Source organism: Fulmarus glacialis, unplaced genomic scaffold (assembly GCF_000690835.1).
Source record: "Fulmarus glacialis isolate BGI_N327 unplaced genomic scaffold, ASM69083v1 scaffold3549, whole genome shotgun sequence".
In the NCBI taxonomy this organism is placed as follows: Eukaryota; Metazoa; Chordata; class Aves; order Procellariiformes; family Procellariidae; genus Fulmarus; species Fulmarus glacialis.
The window spans coordinates 19,912-42,308 of NW_009232443.1; the positions used below are offsets into that span (position 1 = coordinate 19,912).

General features: G+C 38.0%; 1 protein-coding gene across 1 annotated transcript; it reads right to left on the reverse strand.

Moving 5' to 3' along the window:
• Positions 1-5,586: 5,586 nt before the first annotated feature.
• SRSF11 (serine/arginine-rich splicing factor 11) lies at positions 5,587-21,079 on the reverse strand (the record flags this gene model as incomplete). The annotated part of the gene is made up of 11 exons (XM_009584885.1): positions 5,587-6,910; positions 7,023-7,161; positions 7,812-7,907; positions 8,545-8,634; positions 9,178-9,309; positions 10,463-10,544; positions 11,553-11,680; positions 13,173-13,222; positions 14,716-14,808; positions 16,843-16,952; positions 20,946-21,079. Coding segments are annotated over 11 exons (1,249 nt in total), but the record flags the coding sequence as incomplete, so codon positions are not given.
• Positions 21,080-22,397: the final 1,318 nt, after the last annotated feature.

Sequence of the window (22,397 nt, forward strand, 5' to 3'; positions counted from 1 at the left end):
CTGGGTGTGAAACTGAAGTGAGTGCAGGTGCCATACAGGAGTACCGAGTTCCTTGGAAATTTCAGCAAAAGCAGAAGAACGTTTCTCCATAAGGTGAATGTTAGAAATCAGTTTTCTTAGTATTACAGGGAAAGAACCATGTGTTTCGTATTACTTTGCATTTTTGGTTATTCCAAATTACCATTGCAGAGCTTGCTGACATAGCTCTAGCTACCTATGCTCCGTCCTATGTGGTTTAGGCAATATAGCAACTGCAATGGACTGGATCCTAAACTTCAAAAAAAAAAGAACAAAGCTTTTTGTGTAGCCTCACGTGAAAACAGAGGGTTCTGTATGTCCCCATCTGCCTATGGAACAGCCCATGTCTTCTTCTGGTGGCAAATGAGGTGTCTGACTCAAAGCCTGCTGCAGTTTGTGGAAGTGTTTTCTGTGATTTCCATGGACTCTGGCTGCAGATTTTGTGGGTTTTTTTAACCTTCACGATTACACAACTACTAACTTTGATACATTTTAAGATTTGCAGAAACTTTTTATAGTGGGTTGCTATATTAAGGCTTGCTCTCATTTGGAGTGTCAGCAGAGAAAAGTGGACACAGATTTGGTTGACTCTAGTCTTTTTATGTAATTGTGGTGAACATGCCCTGCTACTTCTTTACTTCTTACTGTGGAGCTGAGTGATCTGACTCCGACCAGATTGTCCTTTCCCGTTCAGTGACTGTTTTCAGATTCCTGTGACAGCCTCATGAAGTAAGACTCGGTGAACTGTTTCTCGGTACATTTCCTTCCATCTTTTGGTGATGTGTTTTCTGTCTTGAAACATTCCTAGTGTGGAGTTTTGAAACTTAAAACATAGGGACACTTGGGGCATGGTTTGCTAATGGATGCACTGCAAGCTGCAGGAATCCTCATTAGCGAGAGGGACGTTAGGCTGAGCCTAGCTTAGGGGCTCGCGTCTTGGCACAACTGCAGCAATCCGCAGGCGTGAAGAGATGTGATCCCGGCAGCGTAGCTGTGCTGGTGACTCTGTCCACACTGATATAAATGTTTTATCCACTATAGTTTGTTTTGCTTGCAAGTGTGTTTGTGTTGTACTGACACAAAGTGCATATTTGTCGGGATGGATGCGTCTGCACAGAAGCTTCGCCAGCGCTGTGGATGGGTGAAGTGTTTCTAGTATAGAGGAGCCTTAGTCCGCAGCTGTGCTGTGGGCACCGGTGTCCTTTACCACTTGTGGTCTCCTCTTCAGATATCTTTTGGAAATCTTTTTTTTCTAGCGGGATTGATTAGCAGAACTTAATTTTTGTTTTTCCCCTTATCTTTTCCTTAAGACCATGCTGGGTGTTGAGGGAAGGTTTGGTCCCCTGGAGAGTGAATACATACCCACAGTGGCTTGACAGAGGTGGTCTCATCACTGCTGCGCAACGAGAAGCGTGTCAGCTTTAACTTGTTAATTTGACTGTGCAGGTGTAGGGACTTCCACTGCGACAAGATACCCTGGAATGTAAGAATAGCTGGGTAACTGAAAACACCTTGCTGGACACCCAGCTGAGGTTACGGTATCACTTACGGTTAACACGAGCGGGATGAAAAAGGGAGCTTGCACAGGTTGGCAAGAATCGCCGTGTTAAGGTGCGCATGGACACCGCGGTGTTCTCTGAGGTGAAGCTGACAGCGGTGCGCCAGTGACGCCTGTGGAGGAGGAAGCCTCTGTCCCAGGGCTGTGGGAGAGACCGCCCCAGTTCAGAGTTCGGGGCATTGTTTCTTTCTGATCCCGCCACTTTTTTTTTTTTTTCTGATGGCTGTGAGGTTTTTTTTATGAACAAGTATTAAAAGACAGCCATTAATTTTGGTAAACAAATAAGAAATTGTTGCAAAAGAATTCCTAGGGTTGTTTCTTAACCAAACTGGTTTACTGTCTTCCAAAATACTGCTTTAATTTGTGGCAAAGGGAATGCGTTTTCTTTTTCCTTTCAAGGAGCTGCTGTTCAGTCACTGTACTCACTTTACTGCAATTCTTGATTTATGTACTGAAACGATTTGTTACAAAAAAACTCTGGAGATATTTGTGCTGGAAACCCACCTTGTTAAGTTGATATTCAAAGCAACTGTCTGGTTTTTTTAAATGTATTTGTTCTTGATTTGTAATTCATGCAAGGATAACTGCATTATTTAATCTGTATTAACAAATTTCCTGTAATGCTGCAGTTTCACATTTATTTTCCTTACAATTTGTAATTATCATGGAAACAATGTCACTTTTTTGCATTTTACTAGTTGTCTGGTCCATGTTTTTAACTTACCTTCACTAATAGTAATTTTTGGTTGTATCATTTGTTAGAATAAAGACCAAAATATGCCGTTTGATTCTGAAACTGTTCAACATGTGAAAAACAAGTTTTAACTCTTCTGTCAGTGCTTTTCAGGATATATAGACACTGTAGACGTGCATCTCTGAGCAGGGATTCGGCCTGAGGGGACAAGCTCACACTGCTACATTCTGCAAGGGCATTTTATTGGTAATTTTTTAAATAAAATCCTGCATTTTTATTATAGGCTGTTCTTTACCCTCTGTAAAGCTCCAAATTTTATTGGACTGTCTAGCGCACAGCGGAATAGCAGCGGTGGAAGGACATGGACAGTAGCGTCTGGTATTTACCTAGAGCTAAGGAGTCAGAAGTCTAGAAATCGCTACCTGGGAGGGAGGGAAGTTTGCTGAACCATGTTCAGTAATTACAGAAGTTTTACCATCTCCTAAATCCAGAACTGCACTCCTTTTATATCACACGATGTGGCAATAGGCCCTAACACTAGTCTCTCGGAAGAACCATGGTTGACTTGGAGAGCAAAACCTGGAACTTCTAAAGTTTCATTTTGCCTTGTGGAGAAGTTTTATCATCTCCTAAATCCAGAACTGCACTGCTTTAGATCACAAGATGTCGGAAGAACCATGGTTGACTTGGAGAGCAAAACCTGGAACTTCTAAAGTTTCATTTTGCCTTGTGGAAGGTTTTTTTTTTGTTTTTTAGGGGTTGGTTTGGGGTTTTTTTTGACTTAGAATTGCTCTTCTGCCCTCTTGCAAGCATCAAAGGTTGAGCTTTCAGAGCAGAGTTCAGGATATCCCTCTATAGTTAAGCATTTGCCAATGTTTAAAAATCTCGTATTTATAAAGGGTAAGGAGAACTCATGTTTGGAGTTACAGAAAGTGCTTAAAAGCAGTTAAAAAAGGTTTCAGTAAACTGTGCAGTTGTAGCCTTCATGTTGCTACCACACACCATTAAACAGTGTGGATAGCCACAAGCCTGGCTCTTGCTATGATGAAGTACTTTTAAAATGAGTATGACAACACTTGCTAGGGACCTTCCAGCTTGATTACTGTGAAGATACAACTGAGCAAGACATTTTTCTTTCACATACAGTACGCCATCCATGCTTGATGGCCCAGCTCTTGGCACTGAATTCCCCAGCACCAACAGCAGGACATAACTTTTTCCATCTGGATTGTGGTTCTTTGGTCTCATTTAACGTGTCATATATGTTCATTCCAAATGAAGTATTGCAGAATGAGCTGCATGCTGACTGGGTACCAGCGAAGTTGGAACAAAATCACCACTGACATTTTTAGTTTCATTTTAGAGGAAAAGATCATCAGAGGGAACATGCTTTTGGCCACCTTGATGCTGATGTGTAAAAGGAACAGCTGGACTGCTGGGGAGCTGAGTGGAAGTTGAAATCTGACAATAGCAAATGTAAGGCTGCTGCATAAGCAAAAATGAATCCTATTTGATATTGAAATATTTTGGGTTTCAAGAACTCTGGTAGCAGAAACAATAGCTACTGAAACATTTAATATAGCATGGGCTTTAACAACTGCAACCCACAAAAGAGTAGTAGTCACCTGTGGTTCCTAGCTGGCATTTTCCAGCAACTTTAGGTTTGGTCTAAAAATAGTTGCCAATCCTTGGTTGCAGCCTGCCACCAGACTGCGGGAGAAAAGCAAGGAACTGCTTTCCCTCACCCTTCAGGTTACAACCAGCAAGTTACCCAATCTATGCTTCAGTGCATCTTTTGTCCGTGACCAGTGCTAATGGGTGCTGCCTGGTTCTCTGTCCAACTTAAAGTGGAAAAACTCCCACAAGTTACCATCGTCAGTTAAATCCACCTGTAAGAATGCCAGAGGCCAGGAGCAGCTGCTGCTAAATCAGGATTAAACTACTTCAGTAAAGCAGAGAGGTGTTACATGACTTGCAAGGCCTCACCTGAAGAGGCAGGTGGGCCTGTGCTCACCTCACAATAATTAGCAAACCAACTTCAAATGACCAAAATGAAGTTGTTGCTCTTCAGGCTCGGTGCTCTAGCTGTGTGACCTGGCATACGTACACCTGGGAGAGGAAGCTCTCGTACAGGTTCCAGCAACGCAGGAGGAGGGCAGCGGCTTGCCTGTCACAACACTGTAAGGGGTTACGGGCTCTGCCCTGAAGCGACTGGCAGCCAACACGCGCTCGTACCCTGCAAGGCAATAAACCAAAAATACGTAAGGTGATGTGCATCATTAGCAAACGTGGTCTAAAACCAGTTTGTATTTGGGCTTGGGCAGCCGCAGGTACGCAGTCAATACACAACAGAGACTTGGTTTGTTAGTAAAACGTAATTTAGTTACATGTAGCCCTTGATCTACCATCTTGAGCTCAATACCCTGACTTGGTCCTTCATTACAGCATGTGAATGACTTTCACAACAACAAGGTCTAAGGATCAAGGAGGTTTACTTTATTACTATAAATCGGTTTCTGTTCTTGTACTTCACATATAAATATCTTGATGACAACAAAAAAGGCACACCTATGAAGACATCATGCACCTTGTCTGTGTCTATTTTTATTTTATTACAAGAACTATCACTCTCCACTAAAAATAAAAGCCTAGAACTGGTTGTATGACAGATACCTCTCTGTATTGACAAAATACTCAGAACAGTTGGTAAAAATTTACATTTCTACAAATTCTAAAAATGACACTGTGTATCTAAATGGCAAGTTCCACTCTGCCTGCGGCAAAAGGACAGTTTAAAAAGAAGGTGGTTTGGCTCATCGGATTCAAGAAGTTCAAGCACCGCTTATAGTTTCATTCCAAAACTTACTAACTTAAACCAGTAAGTTTTCAGTTGACATCAACAGCCTATTTCATATGCAGAAAGCACTCGCTGCTTCCTGTTTCTGCTAGTTTTCCATTGCCATCCTGAAGAGGTGCATGTTCGTATTTCAATGAAAATACAAAAAATTTTTTACAAATACATATTTCCTTTTAAAAGTACTTGTCCCATAATACCTCTAGATTCCCATTTAAGCCCATTCCCCATTCCCCCAAAAGTAAAATAATTCTTTCTTTAGTGTAATATACTTAACTAGAGCTAAAATGGCAGGCTTATCAGCTTTGTCACTGCACTCACAGTTTTTGAAGAGATGGAGCTGTTACGGTCTTTTTAAAACACGTAGATGAAGAAAAATGTATACTTTACATGAACGAGGTAAGGTTTCATACATTCAGTGGTGTAAATAAATACCAGCAGAGTTTTATAGGAACATGAGTGTAAGTTTCAGGGTTTTATTATCAAAGTTCTGTAAAACAATTTCAGAAACTGTACATCAACATGGCACAGACTGTAGCCTACTTTTGTCTTTTTACCTGCACAAAAGTAAAAGCTCTTGAACTTCTGTAACTAAGAAAACAGCTTGCCTAACTACTTTGCATATAACATGGAATCACTGTGTGCATAAGATTACTACTGCAGTGACAGTAAACACAAATTTATTAGTTTATACAACTTGAGATCAAGTAAAAAGTACATTATCAAGTAGACTTGCTTTTAAAAGCATACGAAGGTAAATTTTAAAATGCACTACCTTTTTGCAATGTGTTTAACTCATTAACAAATAAAACGACCTGGATTATGAAAACTGCACAAATCAACCTTTAATCACTGGGCACCGATTAAGCAGAGACTTTCACTTCCCAAGGCTCAGGAAGAAAAGTTAAGAACCATTACAACTCGCCTGAGATGGATTTGAACTGACAGATTAAAAAAAGCCCTCAAAAAGGTCAGTGCATTTTAACTTTGTCAAAGCCAAACAAAACCCACCAGGAAAAACAAAACAAAACAAACCAACCCCAGCCACATGGCTTAAAAAACAAAAACAAAAAACTATCTATAGCAGAATGCTTATTTCCAGATGTACTGTCAATTTTTTTTGTGTAGTCACACTTAAGACCCTTAAGTAGATCCGCCATATGTTGTAGGACTTTAGAACATTTAGGATGTTTCTGCCACAATCAACATGCAGTCAGTGCATTCCCTATACTGCTCTATTACTGCAATGAATCAAATTCTAGAAACACTATCATAAGTGAGCTGATTTACTAAAGGAGATCATACAACAAACAGTCCATGCCTGCTGTAGATGCATGCAGCTTTTTACTTTTGCTTGAAGCATCACCAAGTTAGTAAAAATTGCTTGGCTACGCAATCCCTTTCGGCCGTAACAAGAATGGTTACCTTCCTATAAAGCTTTTGATGTGAGTTAGTATCAGGAGATTTACAAACCATGTATAGCTTAGAGCTGTATACATCTAGATTTATGATTAACAAGTACAGCATAAAAGAATCACACAGGAATGACACTGATGCACGTCTGCAGCTGTGTTCACTGCAAAGGCAAAATTCAGTCACTCATATCCATGTCCTCTTCATGATGATCATCCCCATTCACTTTGGATTCCCTTGCTGAATCTCCACTTCCTTTATCAGCGGCAGACTCCTTTACTTTAGGGGAGGAAGAATCTGCCATTTTCTTTTCTTCCTTTTTCTCCTTCTCACTGTCATATCCTTGTTCTTCTTCATCATAATCCCTTGTGACCTGCTTTGCCGAGATAAAAAAAAAAAGAGTAAAACTTGCTTTCAAAGCCCCTGTTGGCTTAAGGTTAATACTACAGTACAGGCAGGGAAGTTAAACAGGTTTTTAAACATACTTTCACATCTTTATCACTCTCGGATTTTCGTTCTCGATCCTTCTCTTTGTCTTTGCTTTTTTTTTTCTTGCTTGTTGACCGCTCCCTCTCATCTCTACTTCTCTCCTTGTCTTTATCCTTCTTTTTTTCCTTTTTATGTCTACAATGATAAAATATGTAGAAGAATGAAAACCACAATCACACCATTCCATAACTAGAACACAGACCATGTCCAGACTGTTACCCATAGTTCATTACAGATCTAAAGGGAGAAACAGCAGTGTGCAACTAAGATACACCATTCGTTTTCAGAAAATAACCAAACATTCTGATTTCTTAGCTCTGGATCAAACACAACCACCACAAAGTGAAGTCTAAGAAACGCCATGTTAAGACCAGCAACACTACAGCATTTTATGGAGCACCTCAAGTTCCCCTTTCAGGGAGAGAGGATCACAAAATCGCCAGGCCCACGCAAAAGTCAGTTGACTCCTATGGTACAGAGCCAAACGGGCTGGGAACTCTGGGTGTCTCCTACTCCTCACCCTGGAATACCTCACGTTTGGAGTTCTTGGGCACTAACAGAGAAGCTCTGTGCTTGAAGCCGATTAAGTTATGATAAAAGCGGTAGCGGGCAGCAGAGATCCACTCTCTCTCTCTCTCTCTCTTAAGAACTCAACCTATGGGCTAGGTATAAGGAACAAGCCAAAACACACCATCTTCAAAATAACCCCGCTGTGATCTTTGCTACATCTTGGGAATTTTCCACCCAGACACCGTTTTTTTTTTTTGGCCAAGAGGCTCACTGACCTTCTTGGAGATGGGGACCGGGACATTTTCCTTTTAGGAGACCTGGGTTTTTTAGGTGACCGTGTTCCACTCCTGCTTCTTCTACGTCGTCTTTCTCTGCAGGAAACAGAGATCAAAGCTTTTTTTTTTTTCCCCCAAAGGTTCAAATATATCTCTGGCTCCAAAACCAGCACTGCTCAAAAGGTAGTAAATATTTACTATTAGCAGTACTGCAAAGCCCACAGAGTTGCTGATCAGCAGAGTAAGTTGTTTCCTGTTCTACCTCCACCTTCATGAACAAATCGCTAGCTTCGACCATATTAGGGATAGTGACTCTTTTTGCAAATAGAAATAAAACAGTTTGTTCTTGTTAATATTGCAAGTTAATTTTGGAAGTTTTTTAAAAATGAATGGCACACATTTTGCATGTATTTATTCCATAAATTAGGAAAGAGTTTAACAGTGACCTGAAAGCATCATACTCTCTTTGATATAGAGCAAGTAGAAACTATTCTAAGCCCAAACAATACCTCCAGAAAATTGCAGTATCAGGGGAAAAAATAAAGCATCTTATAGACACGGGAAGAGAGAGTATACATGCATTTGTGCATATACCAAGTATATCCACAACAGAATCATCATCATTTATTACTCATCATCATATCATCTTACTACACACAAGAATGTTCCTTCCATTAAAGTGGATAAAGCATGCTGGAAATAGAGACCAAGGAAAACTTTCGTGTTACTGTACCTGCTTGTGCTTCTTGATCGTCTAGTTGTGCTGTAGCTTTTCGGGGGAGTTTTAGAACGTTTCTTTTCTTTCTCTTCCTTCTTTTTATCCCTTTTAGTAAAATAAGATTTTAAGTTTAAGTCATTTTCAAACTATTCAAGTAGCATTCACTACTTTTGCTATGTAGGAAAATGAATGAAGACATGATAACTACATTGGATAGCATATACTGTTTAGTATTTCTGGGGCCAGTAATACTGTATTAACGGAAACGAAGATTAAAATTATCTTCAGAAAAATAAAAGAACAGCTCTTTTATAGCTTCTGTGTACAAAGAGCACAAAATCTGCAAGTCTAGATGCTCACATTTCCTGTTTTCCAAAGACAGCTACTGAGTGATTCAGCTAACGCCTGCTGCATCTGTTGACTCTTAGGAAAAGCATGTTACATGTTTTTATGTAACTAACTGTGCACATGTATAGGGCAAGTGTAATGTAAGACGTTACAAAAGACCCTGCCTTTAAAAAGAGCCACTAGTTCATTTTGCCCTAGGTTTTTCATTTGTTTGTGAGTTTGGGGTTTTTTTTTTAATTAAGCATCAAAATTTAGTAATTTAATTTATAGCAAACAGAATAGATTTACTGAAGCAACTACCTGGTTTTGGACGTGCTCCTAGACCTTCTGCTTCTCTCTCTGGAATGAGATCTTCTTCGCCTTGGACTTTTAGATCGCCTCCTGCTTCTTGATTTTGAATGGGACCTTCTCCTTGATCTGCTTCTTGACCGTCTACAAGCAACACATTGTACATGGGAATTAAATATATGAAATTTTGATATACTATTCAGAATCCATCTGCTCAGTGCTAACAGTATTGTAATGCACAATGATATAGAAAAAAGAATATAGAAAACAGCAATGGAGTCACACTGAGCCTGCGAAGGAAATGGAAAAAAGAAGTGCACAAATGCTAAATGTCAAAGAATAGTGACGCTTCGATCAGCTCTCTTATTACTCTCCTTGTAAGAAAACATCAGTCCTATTGTAGAGGAAAACTGGTAAGTCATGTTGAAATGTGAAGAAATTTTTAGAACACTAAACTGAATGCAAGCCAATTACTGAATATGCAAAGAGCAAAAAAGTACAAATGGGAAGGCCATAGTTAAAATGGCTTTGCACAGACCACTGGCATGCACTGTCTAACTGGAGTTGACAAGGCAACAGCATAAATGAACCATATGTGTTTCTGTTTGGGTAGGACAATATTAAGATCTCTAGTCAGGATACCTGAACAGACCTGACCTCCAAGTAAATCATAACCTAGAAAACGCTGGAAAGATTTTTGTCCCAGATAATTCCACTAACTGAATTTGCTGCACATACTAGAAACAAACAGTCCAATAGACAAACATCTATGTACATAAATAACAATGCTCAGAGAACCTAGTACGTGGTTTTAAGACAAATTACAATTACCACATGAGCACACTGGGAAGAGACTGAAGAAAGAACAGAGGTTTAAGGAACTCTTGTAAAATGGATAGCCTACAATGGCTTAGGTGTTCATAGTAGTGAGGGCTGTGTAAAACCAAGGCCCTGTGCTAAGGTGTTTCTTATCTGACACAAGAAACAAGTTATTGTTAAATAAAATCAGAGTCCAAACACTGCTAGGACTACGTGTCCTGAAGTTCGTTCTGCAGCAGTTTAAGGTATTTTTGAGGTATTTTTTTGCTATCATTTCTCTCCCACCCTTTCTACAAAAACAGAGGTAGGCCTCCATCTCACACTACAGTCTAGCCAAATCACAGCCTCAGCTTTCTTCAGACCATTTCCGTTCTTCCACCTGTCAGCCTCCATGAGTGAAGTGTCACTTCCAAGAAGTATTTTTGAAGGAATTGTTTCAGCCAGGTGTTTTTTTTTTAAAAGCAAATAAGATATCTACCTGTGTCTAGATGAAGAAGGTGTCCTCCTCCTCCTTGAGCGTGACCTTGACCTTGAATGCCTTCGTTTTTCATCTTTTTTGTCTGGAGTTAAAAAGAAAAAGCACAGTAAAAAACCCAATGTTATTTTAGTATTCAAAAAGGTTTTATAAAGGAAAGGAAGTTGAGCTTCACACTATAGATATAAACAAGATAAAGAAAACCTAAGGAATATTTTGACATTTGAAATTAAGGCTCATCTATTCTTTTCCTCAAAAGATGACACAAAGAATGAATACAAGACAAAGACATCTATGTGACATAAAACCAACATAAAGTTTTATGCAAAACTGAAGAAGTCAAAATTCAGAAAATGTTTAATTTAAGTCAGTTAAAAGATAATAGCTGCAGGGGAATGGAAAGTTTTGTTAAAATCTCAGAATCTCTGCCATTTTGTGAAGGGCTAAAGAATCTCTCAAATTATTGTTTTGAATTTCCCACAAAAAGCCTCAAGCAAAACAATCAGCACATTCTTCTGGTATAATAAAAGAACAGGAGCTCTGTTCTTTCCTGAAAATGATCAAGAGGCTGCAAAACTGTATTTTCAGTGTTCCAAGTTACTGCTTCTCAGATTTAGTGGATCTGACATTTGTAGATGAACTGCTGCATCTTGTTCTAAAATAGCATCTACTGAAATAAGCTACAAAAAAAAAAGAATTATTTACAAACTTCCACAGATTAGGAATTAAAAGAAAGGAAATCATCCCCAAGAACGAACATCACTAGGATGTCAAGTGGTTAAGCCACTTGCTGTTTCCAATGAAATCTGAGAGATGGCAGTATGAACTTGAATCACGGGAAGCTCAATCATTTTGCAATCTTCAAATCAAGTGAATTTTGGGAAAAGCAAGAGATGATTAATTCCCTGCATCATTCTGCAGGACACATGCAGCATTCACACTCTAGGACAATTAAAAACCTGTCAACTATAAACTAAGTCACTACTGAACATGAAAGCATTAAGCCAACATTTTGCAGACCATTAGCTTTTATCATATACTACGTCAAAACTCCACCTTGAGTTGAATGAGGTATTCTACGATTTAAAATTACCTGGCTCTATAGCAGCAGAAATTAATGACTGTGCTTCTCGTACTCTTTTCATAGCTTCTTCTATTTCTTTACTGGAGGTATCTGATTTCAGACTTGGTGAAACAAGACCTGCAGCTACATGGTTCAACCTGGTAAATAAAAAAGAATTTTAGAAATTCAGTATTGAGGAATCCAAGAAATATATGCCTCCATTGTCAGTTTGCAGCCTATTCAAAACAATTGATCTAAGTGAATCAGAATCTGCCTCCATTTTGTCACCATTCAGATAACAGAGTAGTAAGTCTAAGATGTGATATCTGTGCTGAAAACAGTGGCACAAGATACTAGCACATTCGGCTCTTACAATTCCAGTAAACTGTAAATAGCAGGAAAGTTTGTATTGTCTTGCACAGGTATGTTTCTAATGACACTTTTCAGAACATTTTTGTACAACACAATTTCAATTCTCATCACCTGAAAAGAGCAGCTCCACAGGAAACAGTATATTACACAGCAGAAAGTCAGTTTCCATTTTTATAAGCCATACTGAGAAGCCTAACAGTGATGAAATTTAAAGTTCAGAAGATGTGTTCAACAAGATGGCTTTGAAGCCAACCAGGTATACCCAATATACCTGACTGATGTTTATCTAATGCATTATTTTGGATAACTATTTTGTTCAATCAGTTATGCATTCCCTGCTTACAGAAATGTCAATTTAAAACAGAGAATAATATGCCAGAACAGTATTAAAAATGAAGACAGATCACATATATAGCTTTACCCCTGGTATAGATCAGATGGCTCTGACAATTTAAAAACACTGGAACAGCCAAACAGGGTTAAGTGAAGTCTATTTAGCTAATAGAGCAGCAGGGCAAGGACACATTGATATGCTTTCCCAAAGCTGAGAGTTGAAAGAATTCTCTCCAAAGCTTCCTGAAATTTGCAGTACAAGGGCTTTCTGAGGCAGATGTGGTTTCTTTGCATTTAGTACACTTTTAATCTACTAATTTGTCTAATAGCTTTTTTCAATGGCACACTAATGCATTAAGTGCTACAATCCTCTACTTGGCTGTCCCCATGCCATACTATTTTGAACAAAATTATCCTTTTTCTGAATACTGAAATAAAAATTAGCAAATACTTGTGCTTACTGTTATTTGCACTCTTTTTCTACAAAGTAATAAGACATGCTGTCTTTTGTTATCTTCTGACAGCTGTAACATTATACATAGACTCTTCTACTATTGTCTTTTACAACAGTTGCTGGTCCCTGCTCATTCTCAACCCTAGTCCTTTCATTTCAACCTTGCAGGACGTAGGGTGCTAGCTGCACCTTTACATTACAGACGCAGAAGTGACAAAAATGACATAAGAACAACTGAATTTCTGTCTCTAGCAAAATGAAATCCCAGAGATTAGTTGGTGTTATTCCGTAGACGCAAGGATGAATAACCTTCATTTCCTCCCCCTCTTCTCTCTACCACAGAAAAGTGAGTCTGCACAAGACCCCCAAGACACTACTTTTCTCCAACGTTAATCAGATTTAGATCCAGCAGGACAAAGACTGGATACTGAATCACAACAGATATTCCCAAGATCATTGCAATACAAATATTTGTAAACACTGATGCTTACTTTGGATCCACTGTGCTCATAAGTTTTAGTAGTTGATCTGCTGCAAGAGACTGTGAGGGGGGAAAAAAAAAAATTAAAACCATGTTGGAAGATGTGTACGCTTAAGAGGATTATCTTCCCTGAATGTACCCCCAGCAGTGGCTAAAGCAAAAAGTCTCTACAGATGAAAAAAACCAAAACAAACCACACCCCAAACAAGTTACAGACGAAAAGGCATATTGTTCTGTTTTAAAACTTGTGCATGGTGGTGAGGGTGTGAACATCACATTTCAGTGGTGCTTAGGTACTTTTTTATCCGTAGCAGCCAAACATAGGCCCTTTCCTGGACAGAATCAAAGCACTTTAAAATAAAAATACACTTCTGGTATTTACAGGTTATTTCTCTGTTACTTCAAGAGAATAGAGACCTCATTAGAGAACTAAGTTGCCTGTCCACAGGAAGTCCTCAACGTCAATTTATGAACAACAAGCAAAAGCTTCTTTATTCTAAAAATTCCATGAAAAAATGTATTTTACAGCTCTTAGGAAAATCCAGATATTATTACAATTGGTCATTTCCTGTACCAGTGGTGTATTAACAACAAAATGTTTAGTCCCCACTGATTTTCTTTACACAGAGGCAGCCACGTGCTGAACCCAGTTTGTTACAACCAGCTGGTTTAATGGACAAAGGAAACAATCCTTCATCATACCAAATTTATATTTTTCTAATATGCATTTAGAATGCTTATTTTTTCATTTGTTATCTCATTATCACCATTATTTGCTTATTACTACACATGGCATGCATGAAGAGAACGCTAAATGATGGATTTCTTAGTAATGCATTAAATTATTACTACTTCTTGTACCGGTAAAATATGTTCTCTGTACAGTATTTGGTTCTTATATCTTAAATATTAACTCAATACCCTACTCACTACTACTTAGTACTTAAAGTCTTTTTTTATGCAGTTTTTAAAAGACTATAGTCTAACAAAGTCTCCTCAGTATTTTCTACGCCTACAAAATTAAAAAGTCAAACAATTTTTTTAGTCTAAGTACAAGACAGGTTTATAGCTTGATAGTAACACATATTTGAAATATTTCATTACTAGTCCCAAATTATTTTTCAGGTCCTTCCAGCATTTAATTTGATACTCCTACAGATACTATTTATTCCAAACAGGTGCTCAGAAAAATCAATTACTGGATTTTTCTCAGTGGCTGTTAAGCTGATATAAATGAAAATTACTTTTAAAACAGAAAAGAGGGTAGCAAAAGAGAAGTGTTCATATATAAACCTGCTACGCTAAGAAACAAAGACTACATTCTGTAACAATTCTAAGAAGTTTAAAGAGCCAGCAGCCTGTGCAGACTACACTGAGCCAAGCCTTTAATAAAAAGTAGTATTTTGTTAACACTTCTTCAAACCTAAGTATAGTATTTCCAGATCTTCAGCTTGTTATTTAATATACTGGTGAACACTAAGACCATCACGTATGCTAGTCAAACTACGTATGTGCTAGGGACAATAAAGAAAATTTTAGAATGTGTGACATACCTGAGAGTTTAAGTTTGCTCCAGGAAGCCCAAGAGCAGCTAGGGCAGGATCAAGAGCAGGAGCTCCTAAAGCAGCTAAAGGAACAGCACCAATCTGTAACAAAGACAGCAATTAGACAAAACCATATTCAATTGATAAAAAAAGCTGTTAGATCAAGATTCCCAAGCTTTAGACATGTGGACAATTGAACTGGGTTTTACTTGGGGCTTCTAGCTACAGGAAACATTATACTAAGGTCAGTGAGAGTATTTCAGTTTTCTTCATTCAGGTATTCCAACGCTTAGTATATGAAAGATTTTTTTCATCTAAAATTTTATTCTAAGATGAAATTCTGTTTCCTCTGCATCCCAAGAGGGGGGGGGAAGTAAAAAAGTAAAGCATTCCACTACACTCTAGAAATAGTTTAAAATTAAATTCTTTTCCAGTATTAAAATGAAAATTCATTGTAAGTTTCTGAGCCAACTACCACATATCTAAATCAATTCAGGATTGAAATTAACATGTTTTACGTTAAAAGACAATATAATATTATTACATCTCTGCAAATCTCTCAAATTTGGTTAAAACTGGCAAATGGGTTGAAAAGCTACTGGAAGAATAAGTATATGACAGCATAGGTCTGAATTCCTTAAATTAATCTCGAAGCCTCATAAAAGAACCTAATTTTTTGGCCATTTAAAGTGAGATGATCAAAACATACACTGAAACAGAACACACGCTGTGCTAAAAGGCATGTTAATCAAAAGCTGTGCTGTTGGTATGAGGTCTTGTTCTCCCTTCCTTCCTTCTCACTGCCTCTTTTCTGACTGCTCTGGCACTTGAGACTCATTTGTCAACCAATTCAACCCACTGAGCCATCAGAGAACTTATTTTTGTGTTGTCTCCATCAAGCTAACACAATAGTTCACAAAAGGATCTGACAAACTCCAGAGCCAGCATAAAAGCAGCAGCAAGAGCATGTAGTCAAGAGCAAGTGAGCAGAACCTTCCACTTTTTGACAACGAGTTTTTCAGTTAGCGGATCTCTTGAAACTGTATAGGTTTCTCCCTGCAGTCTCAAAAGAAAAAGCCACACTCCCACACACTGATTTTGTGAACATAAACTACAGCTCTAATTTGTTGTTACTGAGTTAGATGCCCAACTCCCAGTAACAGTCAAAAGGAGCTACATAACAAGCTTTCAAGATGTGTTTGAAAAAAAATGACCATCCACCATAATCTTCCATAAAATGGAGGTGTTAAATAAATTCTACCATTAAGTAGATTGGGAGTAGGCTGGGATTCAGGGTGACAGAACTAAAATTAAGGTGGTTCAACAACCATTTTCAGGAATTTATATACATACAGTTTTTGGTGAAAGAAATCTTTAAGATGGTATTTGTTTCTTCCATCCCTTTCCTCGAGTTTCAAAGTTAAACTTTAGACTTTTCCCTCTACATACGGTTAAAGAGACCTTCTGAACAACTCAATGGCAAGTATGTCTTTCATGAAATCAGAAATCGTAACAGCAGCTACTCAAAGAAGAGCTAAGCACAAGCTGAAGAAGTAGATTTGAGAACTGCAGAATTAATGAAGCTTTGTTCTTATTAATTTGCCTCTTGCACTTTGATTCTCTGTCCTCTAAAAGATACGTGCTTTGACCGAAACTTTTCCCACAGTGTTATTCTTACTGTTCATCTTCCACATGAATTCCTGTATATTTAGATAACGAGCAAATACAGACTACAATTTTTTCCCCTCAGTTGGAGTATTAAGGGAAGGTATCTCCACAGCATGTCAACTCCTTGAACTTCACGAATTTAAAATCTACGAGATCTCTACTGCTTGTCAAATCTGTCAGTAAGCGTACAATGGATAAAAGAGGGATGAGAGAGAGAGATAAACACAGGGCCCCTGAGATACCAGAAGCATCATATTAGGGAAATAAAAGTATCCCATCTAGCAACTTATCACTGTTTTGCCAGAATTCATATCAGATAGCTGTAACAATATATAAGCTAAAACATTCTAGGAATCAGCATTAGCACATCAGTCTATTTGTCCTAAAAAAACCAACAGAAAGTAAGTCACAATCTAACAGAATACATCTAATCGTTTCCCTTGACTTCAGTCTAACCGGACAGCCTACCTGAGAAAGTGGATTGGGAGTAGGCAGGAGTCCACCTCCAGGCAGCAGACCTGCCACAGCATTAGCTGGTGCCAAGAGAGACAAAGCCTTAGTCTCATCAGGAATAACTCCTGCAGAGAAATAGCCTTGCATTAGAATGCATTCCATTTCAAAGGCAGAAAATACACAAATACACCCAGAAAATGTCTCCCTGATACACCACCTGAGTTTGTTGAAAGTACTTATGTTGGCTAAAATACAAAGCTTGATGTCTATTAATATTTATCATTAATTTTTTTGTCAGAATGAAACTTCAATGTGTGAAAATTTGACTGTTCCTTTTTCTCTACAAATGGTTAAGTTTCTAGAGCAAAAAAATAGCACAATACACACTACTTTTTTGTTAACACTGCCAAGATTTCATCACCTGTACTCGATTTTTAAGTCATGAACCAAACGTAAGCAAGCACAGTCGGTTCTCCAGGGGTGTGCTCTCAACTTTCAAAAGCTGTTTTATGAACAACGACTCGTGTCGGCTGCTTCACTATAAAGCACACAGAAAAATCAAGATACACAAGACAAAAAAAGTTTGATTTAGGGGTTAATAATATGGTACAGTTCACTATGTTTTCTTTTACACCTACCATATAAATTTTGTAAAACTTAAGAGAAGGTATGGAAATATTTTTTGTTGATTCAAGCGTAGGGCTTTTGCTGACTTGTCAAATGAAAATGAAAGTCTCTGCAGATCTTCAAATACACGCTGTGTATGTGTGTCTGTGGGTGGATGGGTGCATACATACAGTATATTGTGGCACATTCCTTACCTGTGCAGTAAAATGCATTTGTTCCAATATGTGCCATGCTTATTGTACCAAGAATGCTGCTACATACTGCCATTTCAGAAGAAACTTCTGGCCCAAAATCTTGCAGCCAACTAAGACAAGTGTCTTATTTTACTGCCTGCTCTGCACATATAATTTTAAGGGTCCTACTATGAAACAAGTAATTATGTAGGTATTTTTATTCTATCCAACAGCAAAAGCCCTATACAGATGGATTAATTTGTTAATGTGCCCAAGCCCCCAAAATGAGAGTTCAATAAAACAATTTTACTATATATTTGCAAATACCAGTAGTGTTTCTGTAATACATATTAAGAAACTGCATCTCATCATAAAACATACAATATGTACAGGGCACTTAAGAGAAACTGGATAAGCTGCAGAAGAAAACTGTTGGGTGGTATTTTCAGCAGGGCCTGGTATATAGTTCAGGCTGAACCAGGGAAAAGAACTGTAAAACACAACAACAAAAAAGAAAAACCACTGTTAAATAAAGGTAATGGTTCCTTCCACCTATACTGAGAAGTGCCGATAATATAAACAAATGTATAATACACAGCACTGTTATCTTGCTTGTGTCATTGAGCTGTCATCAATTTAGATACCAAAAGTTATGGAGGGAGAGGGGGGAAAAAGGTCATTTAGATAAAGGGCATTAATGCATAAATATATTAACATACCTACAGAGAGATTATGGGGTAATTTTGCATGCAAAATTATGTCTCAGAGGATATTTATAAATTATATCTAAACATTTCAAATTAGTGCAACTACAACATTTCTGGCATCTAAATACAAATCCTCAGACTTATCTTGAGACACCTCATAGAAGATCTGCATCCATTAAAAAAAAATCATGCATCTGATCCTCTAATTGTTTTTTTAAAAAGTATTTAGAAATAAATAAACTACAATTTTAAAAAAAGCAATGAGGCCCCTCACCAGTTAATTTTCATGCTTCAAGAGTTTTTTTTACTGCTGCTTTGTTAGAACCATGAAATACTGCATGAATGTGTAGAAATGAAAGAAAAAGAAACAGACAAAAGAAACAAACATTAACCAAAGAACCTAAATAACCCCCCCAGCCATCTTTAATCTTAGAGTTCCTTCCAAATCTAGGAATATCACAGTGAAAATTACAAATACTAAACCTTACCGTAGACTTTGTGTATAGTTCTATAACACAAAGCAACAGCCAACACCAAAATGTCTGTGTATGCTAAAACTGGAGTGCGCTTGTGATATAGGGGATAATTATTGCACTAAACAGATAATAAACATTTACTTTAGTGACAGGCAATATTAATACAGAATTATCACAATAGAAAATAAAAGATAAAAGGGCCCAGTTCAGCACAGTAGTTAAGCATATGCCTGGCTTTAAGCACATGAGCAATTTCACTATGGTTTTAAGAATCTTGCTGTATCGTGCTTAAATAGCTTGTTGAATTGGGACCCTGGCAGTATGCATTTGCAGGGAAAACTATACTCCAGTACAAGGAGAAAAACATACGATTACAAAACCAGGGGCGTAACTTTATTGGCTGAACATATCTTGTGATACGCCACATCATTATGCCAAAAACATCAACATTCTGAACCACTAGACCACCACAAGAAACAGCCCATGAGGAACGCCTTGATTTAATCAGGCCCATTACAATATTCTACTTTATTAATTTTATTTTCTTTACACAATCTGAGCCAAGACTACTGGGCAGATTTCTCTATGTGCCAGATTTATCCACCATCAAGCACAATGGACAAAGTCAGACTGACAAAGAGAAAAATGTTTTTACCCTTACTGGAAAAGTTAAACACTAACATTCCTCACCATGGGCCTTGGAGAATATTTCAGTACTAACAGTTGCTATATCATGCTTTAATACAAAGACGAGGACAAGATGCCTTTCAACTATGCTGTTATACCTAAACTAGCGAAAGCAGAAGCAGTAACTCAATGGCAATTTCAGAATCTGTTCTGTACTCTCAAAAAGCAGCACGTCTCAATCAAAGGTCATGCTGCAGACTCCTATGTTCCAGAAATTAAGTTTTCATATCTTGTAAGTTTAAGGAATACAAAGATAAGACAGCTCCCCAGGCCTCAAAAGACAGCCTACAGCATTACAATGTCTTGATTATAGGTCTGAACCCAGGCCATGTACCAAATTTATTACTGTAGTATGACTTAATCTGCAGAGATTTTATTTAATGCAAGCGATCTGGGAAAATCCATTATTTCAGAAGTAAATCAAGAAACAGTACAATGGAAATCAATTACTTCTAAAGCAAGTCTAGAAGAGTTTAATAAGACTTCTGTAAGAAGAGGTGTCTTCTCAGCACTTTGTTTTTAAGGTAAGTTCCAAAAACCCTGCTCATTGCCTTTCAAATTACTGTAACACCCTAAAATGTAAAAATAAAAAGAAGAAGAGAAAATGTAGTTAACAAGTGGTTACACCAGGAAAACACTTGGGGACTTGAGTGCTTGCTGGCCTTTAGTTAATGTCTAGAATCCCCTGTAGCTGCAGAGGACCCACTGTTTTTCAGTCATCTGGAAGGGCTTTGCATTTGCCTTCTCCACTACAAAAATCACACACACAAATAACAGAGAGAAGAGTTTATTATTTAGTGAAATTCTATAAAATATATCAAGGATGAACAAGAAAACTTGGAATAAAAAACTAGTACCAGTGCCCATTTGGCACCTCTTGGAAGATGTCACTTTCGAATTAAACCATAATTATTCAAACCCTTGGTATACTGGACTTCACAATGAGAGTGAGTGCCTTTTCAGGGAAGTTCCCAAGTAAATGCAGTGGCAGCATATCTCAAAGAAATGTTCATCTGCTCTCCCATGCACCCTCAGGGAGGGAGAAACCATTCTCGTGAAGAGATTTACGCCTACATGAAAGTGGCAAACGCTTAATTATTAAGGCAAGATTTCCTTAAAATGTTGACCTGTTTGCATAAGTCCGTTAAGGAAAATGTCTCATTGAGACTGATAAAGAGCAAAATTTGCAAATAATTCTGCCTAAAATGTTAATATTCTAAACTTAAAGACACACAAAACCAGTACGAAGTAAACTTTTCCACTTTCGTTCAGTGTCACTAGATTAAAAAAATTCTTTAATCCATGGGCCAATGGCAATATACCAAGGGTTTCAAAATGTTAATATCTTATATGTTTGACATTTTACTAATCCTCATTTTTGTGAGAACTATACTGGAATAAAATGCCATCCTATGGTGGCTTCATAGGCCATTAAACAATTCACAAACCTTCTGCATATGGTACGACTATCAACGCTCTGTCAACGAATACAGTGTTTGTCAGATGCTGGGCCACAACTGCCGAGTCAGGATCATGGAACTTTACAAAACAGACACGCGATGAAACAGGCAAAGGAGAATCACTGAAAAAGAAAGAAATAAATTACTTAGATGGAAGCTAGTCTGACAGTATGAAACTTGTAACTTCTATTGTCTCTCCACTTTCACCAAACTAGGAAGTCATAGGGGACTACGGGGTACTTCTTTATGCAAGAACACGGTTTCAGGTTTTGTATCAAACATCACTTTGCATGACCACAGATACGACAACTGAATGAAGCCAATTCACTGTAAAATTGCAGAAATAGTTTTACTGCCTCATTTGCAACTGGACATTAACTCTATTATGCACAATATATCTATGACCAGCCACCTAAATGCAAATTAGTTTTCATGAACCTGTCTGTGAGAAGGGAAGGAGACGAAGAAAAACTTTGCTCAAGAAAGATAAAAAGTTACCTACTACGTATACCACCTAAGTTAACAAAACCAGTAGTTTTAAACTCTGCTTTACACCCCAAATTACTTATTAAGGTAAATTATGAAACGAAGAGGGTAATGATTAAGAGACCACTATGATTTTACTTATTAACACAATTTCATAAAAGCTTCTAGACCAAACTTCATCATGCTGCTTCTCACATATACAGAAACTGCCAAGTTAATTCTGAAGGGATGTACACTGCTAAACATGTGTCTCTCATTCAGCAGTAACAGAACTAAACACAAAGAAATTCAAGAAGCTCAGGCAGGCAACACTACAGTTGAAATCTCACTCATGGGTGAAAAGTTCCTAAACAACCGATCAGTAAACATGGACCCCTTTCCCAGATAGGTCTGTACCTACTCCACAGCTCAAAATGAGCGTCTGTCAGCAGAGCTGTATAAAAAATCCCAGATATGGAAAATCCAAAAAAGAATGTAGAAGTTTTGAGTCACTTGAAAAAAACCCAGAAATATCTACTTCCTACAACAATCAGAAAGAACTGTAGGCCATACAACTGTACCCCCCTCCTCTTCCCTGAAATAAAACAAAACCAAACCCCAAAAAACAGAGGCAGAATCAACCTGGTAAAGGACCAGAATGGGTTTCAAAAGTCCATAGATCCTGTGAATGGTGCAGATTTTGCTTTAATCAGACATATAAACTAAAAGACAGCAAGAAAAATTGTTATGCAGACACAACTGTGCAGCAGAGGAGTTAAAAGCTGCCTCCAGAAGGCACAGGGCAGGTACCAAAAGTAGTAGCAAGTCCTAAAATCCTAGTTCCTAAAAAAGGCCAGGATACATGTGCTGTTCAGTTCTGCCCTCAAGTACCAGAGGTACAAATTAGCCTAAAGAGGTAGCTCCGAAAAATATTCACTAATTCTTCATGACAAAGATCTACCTTTACTAACTAGA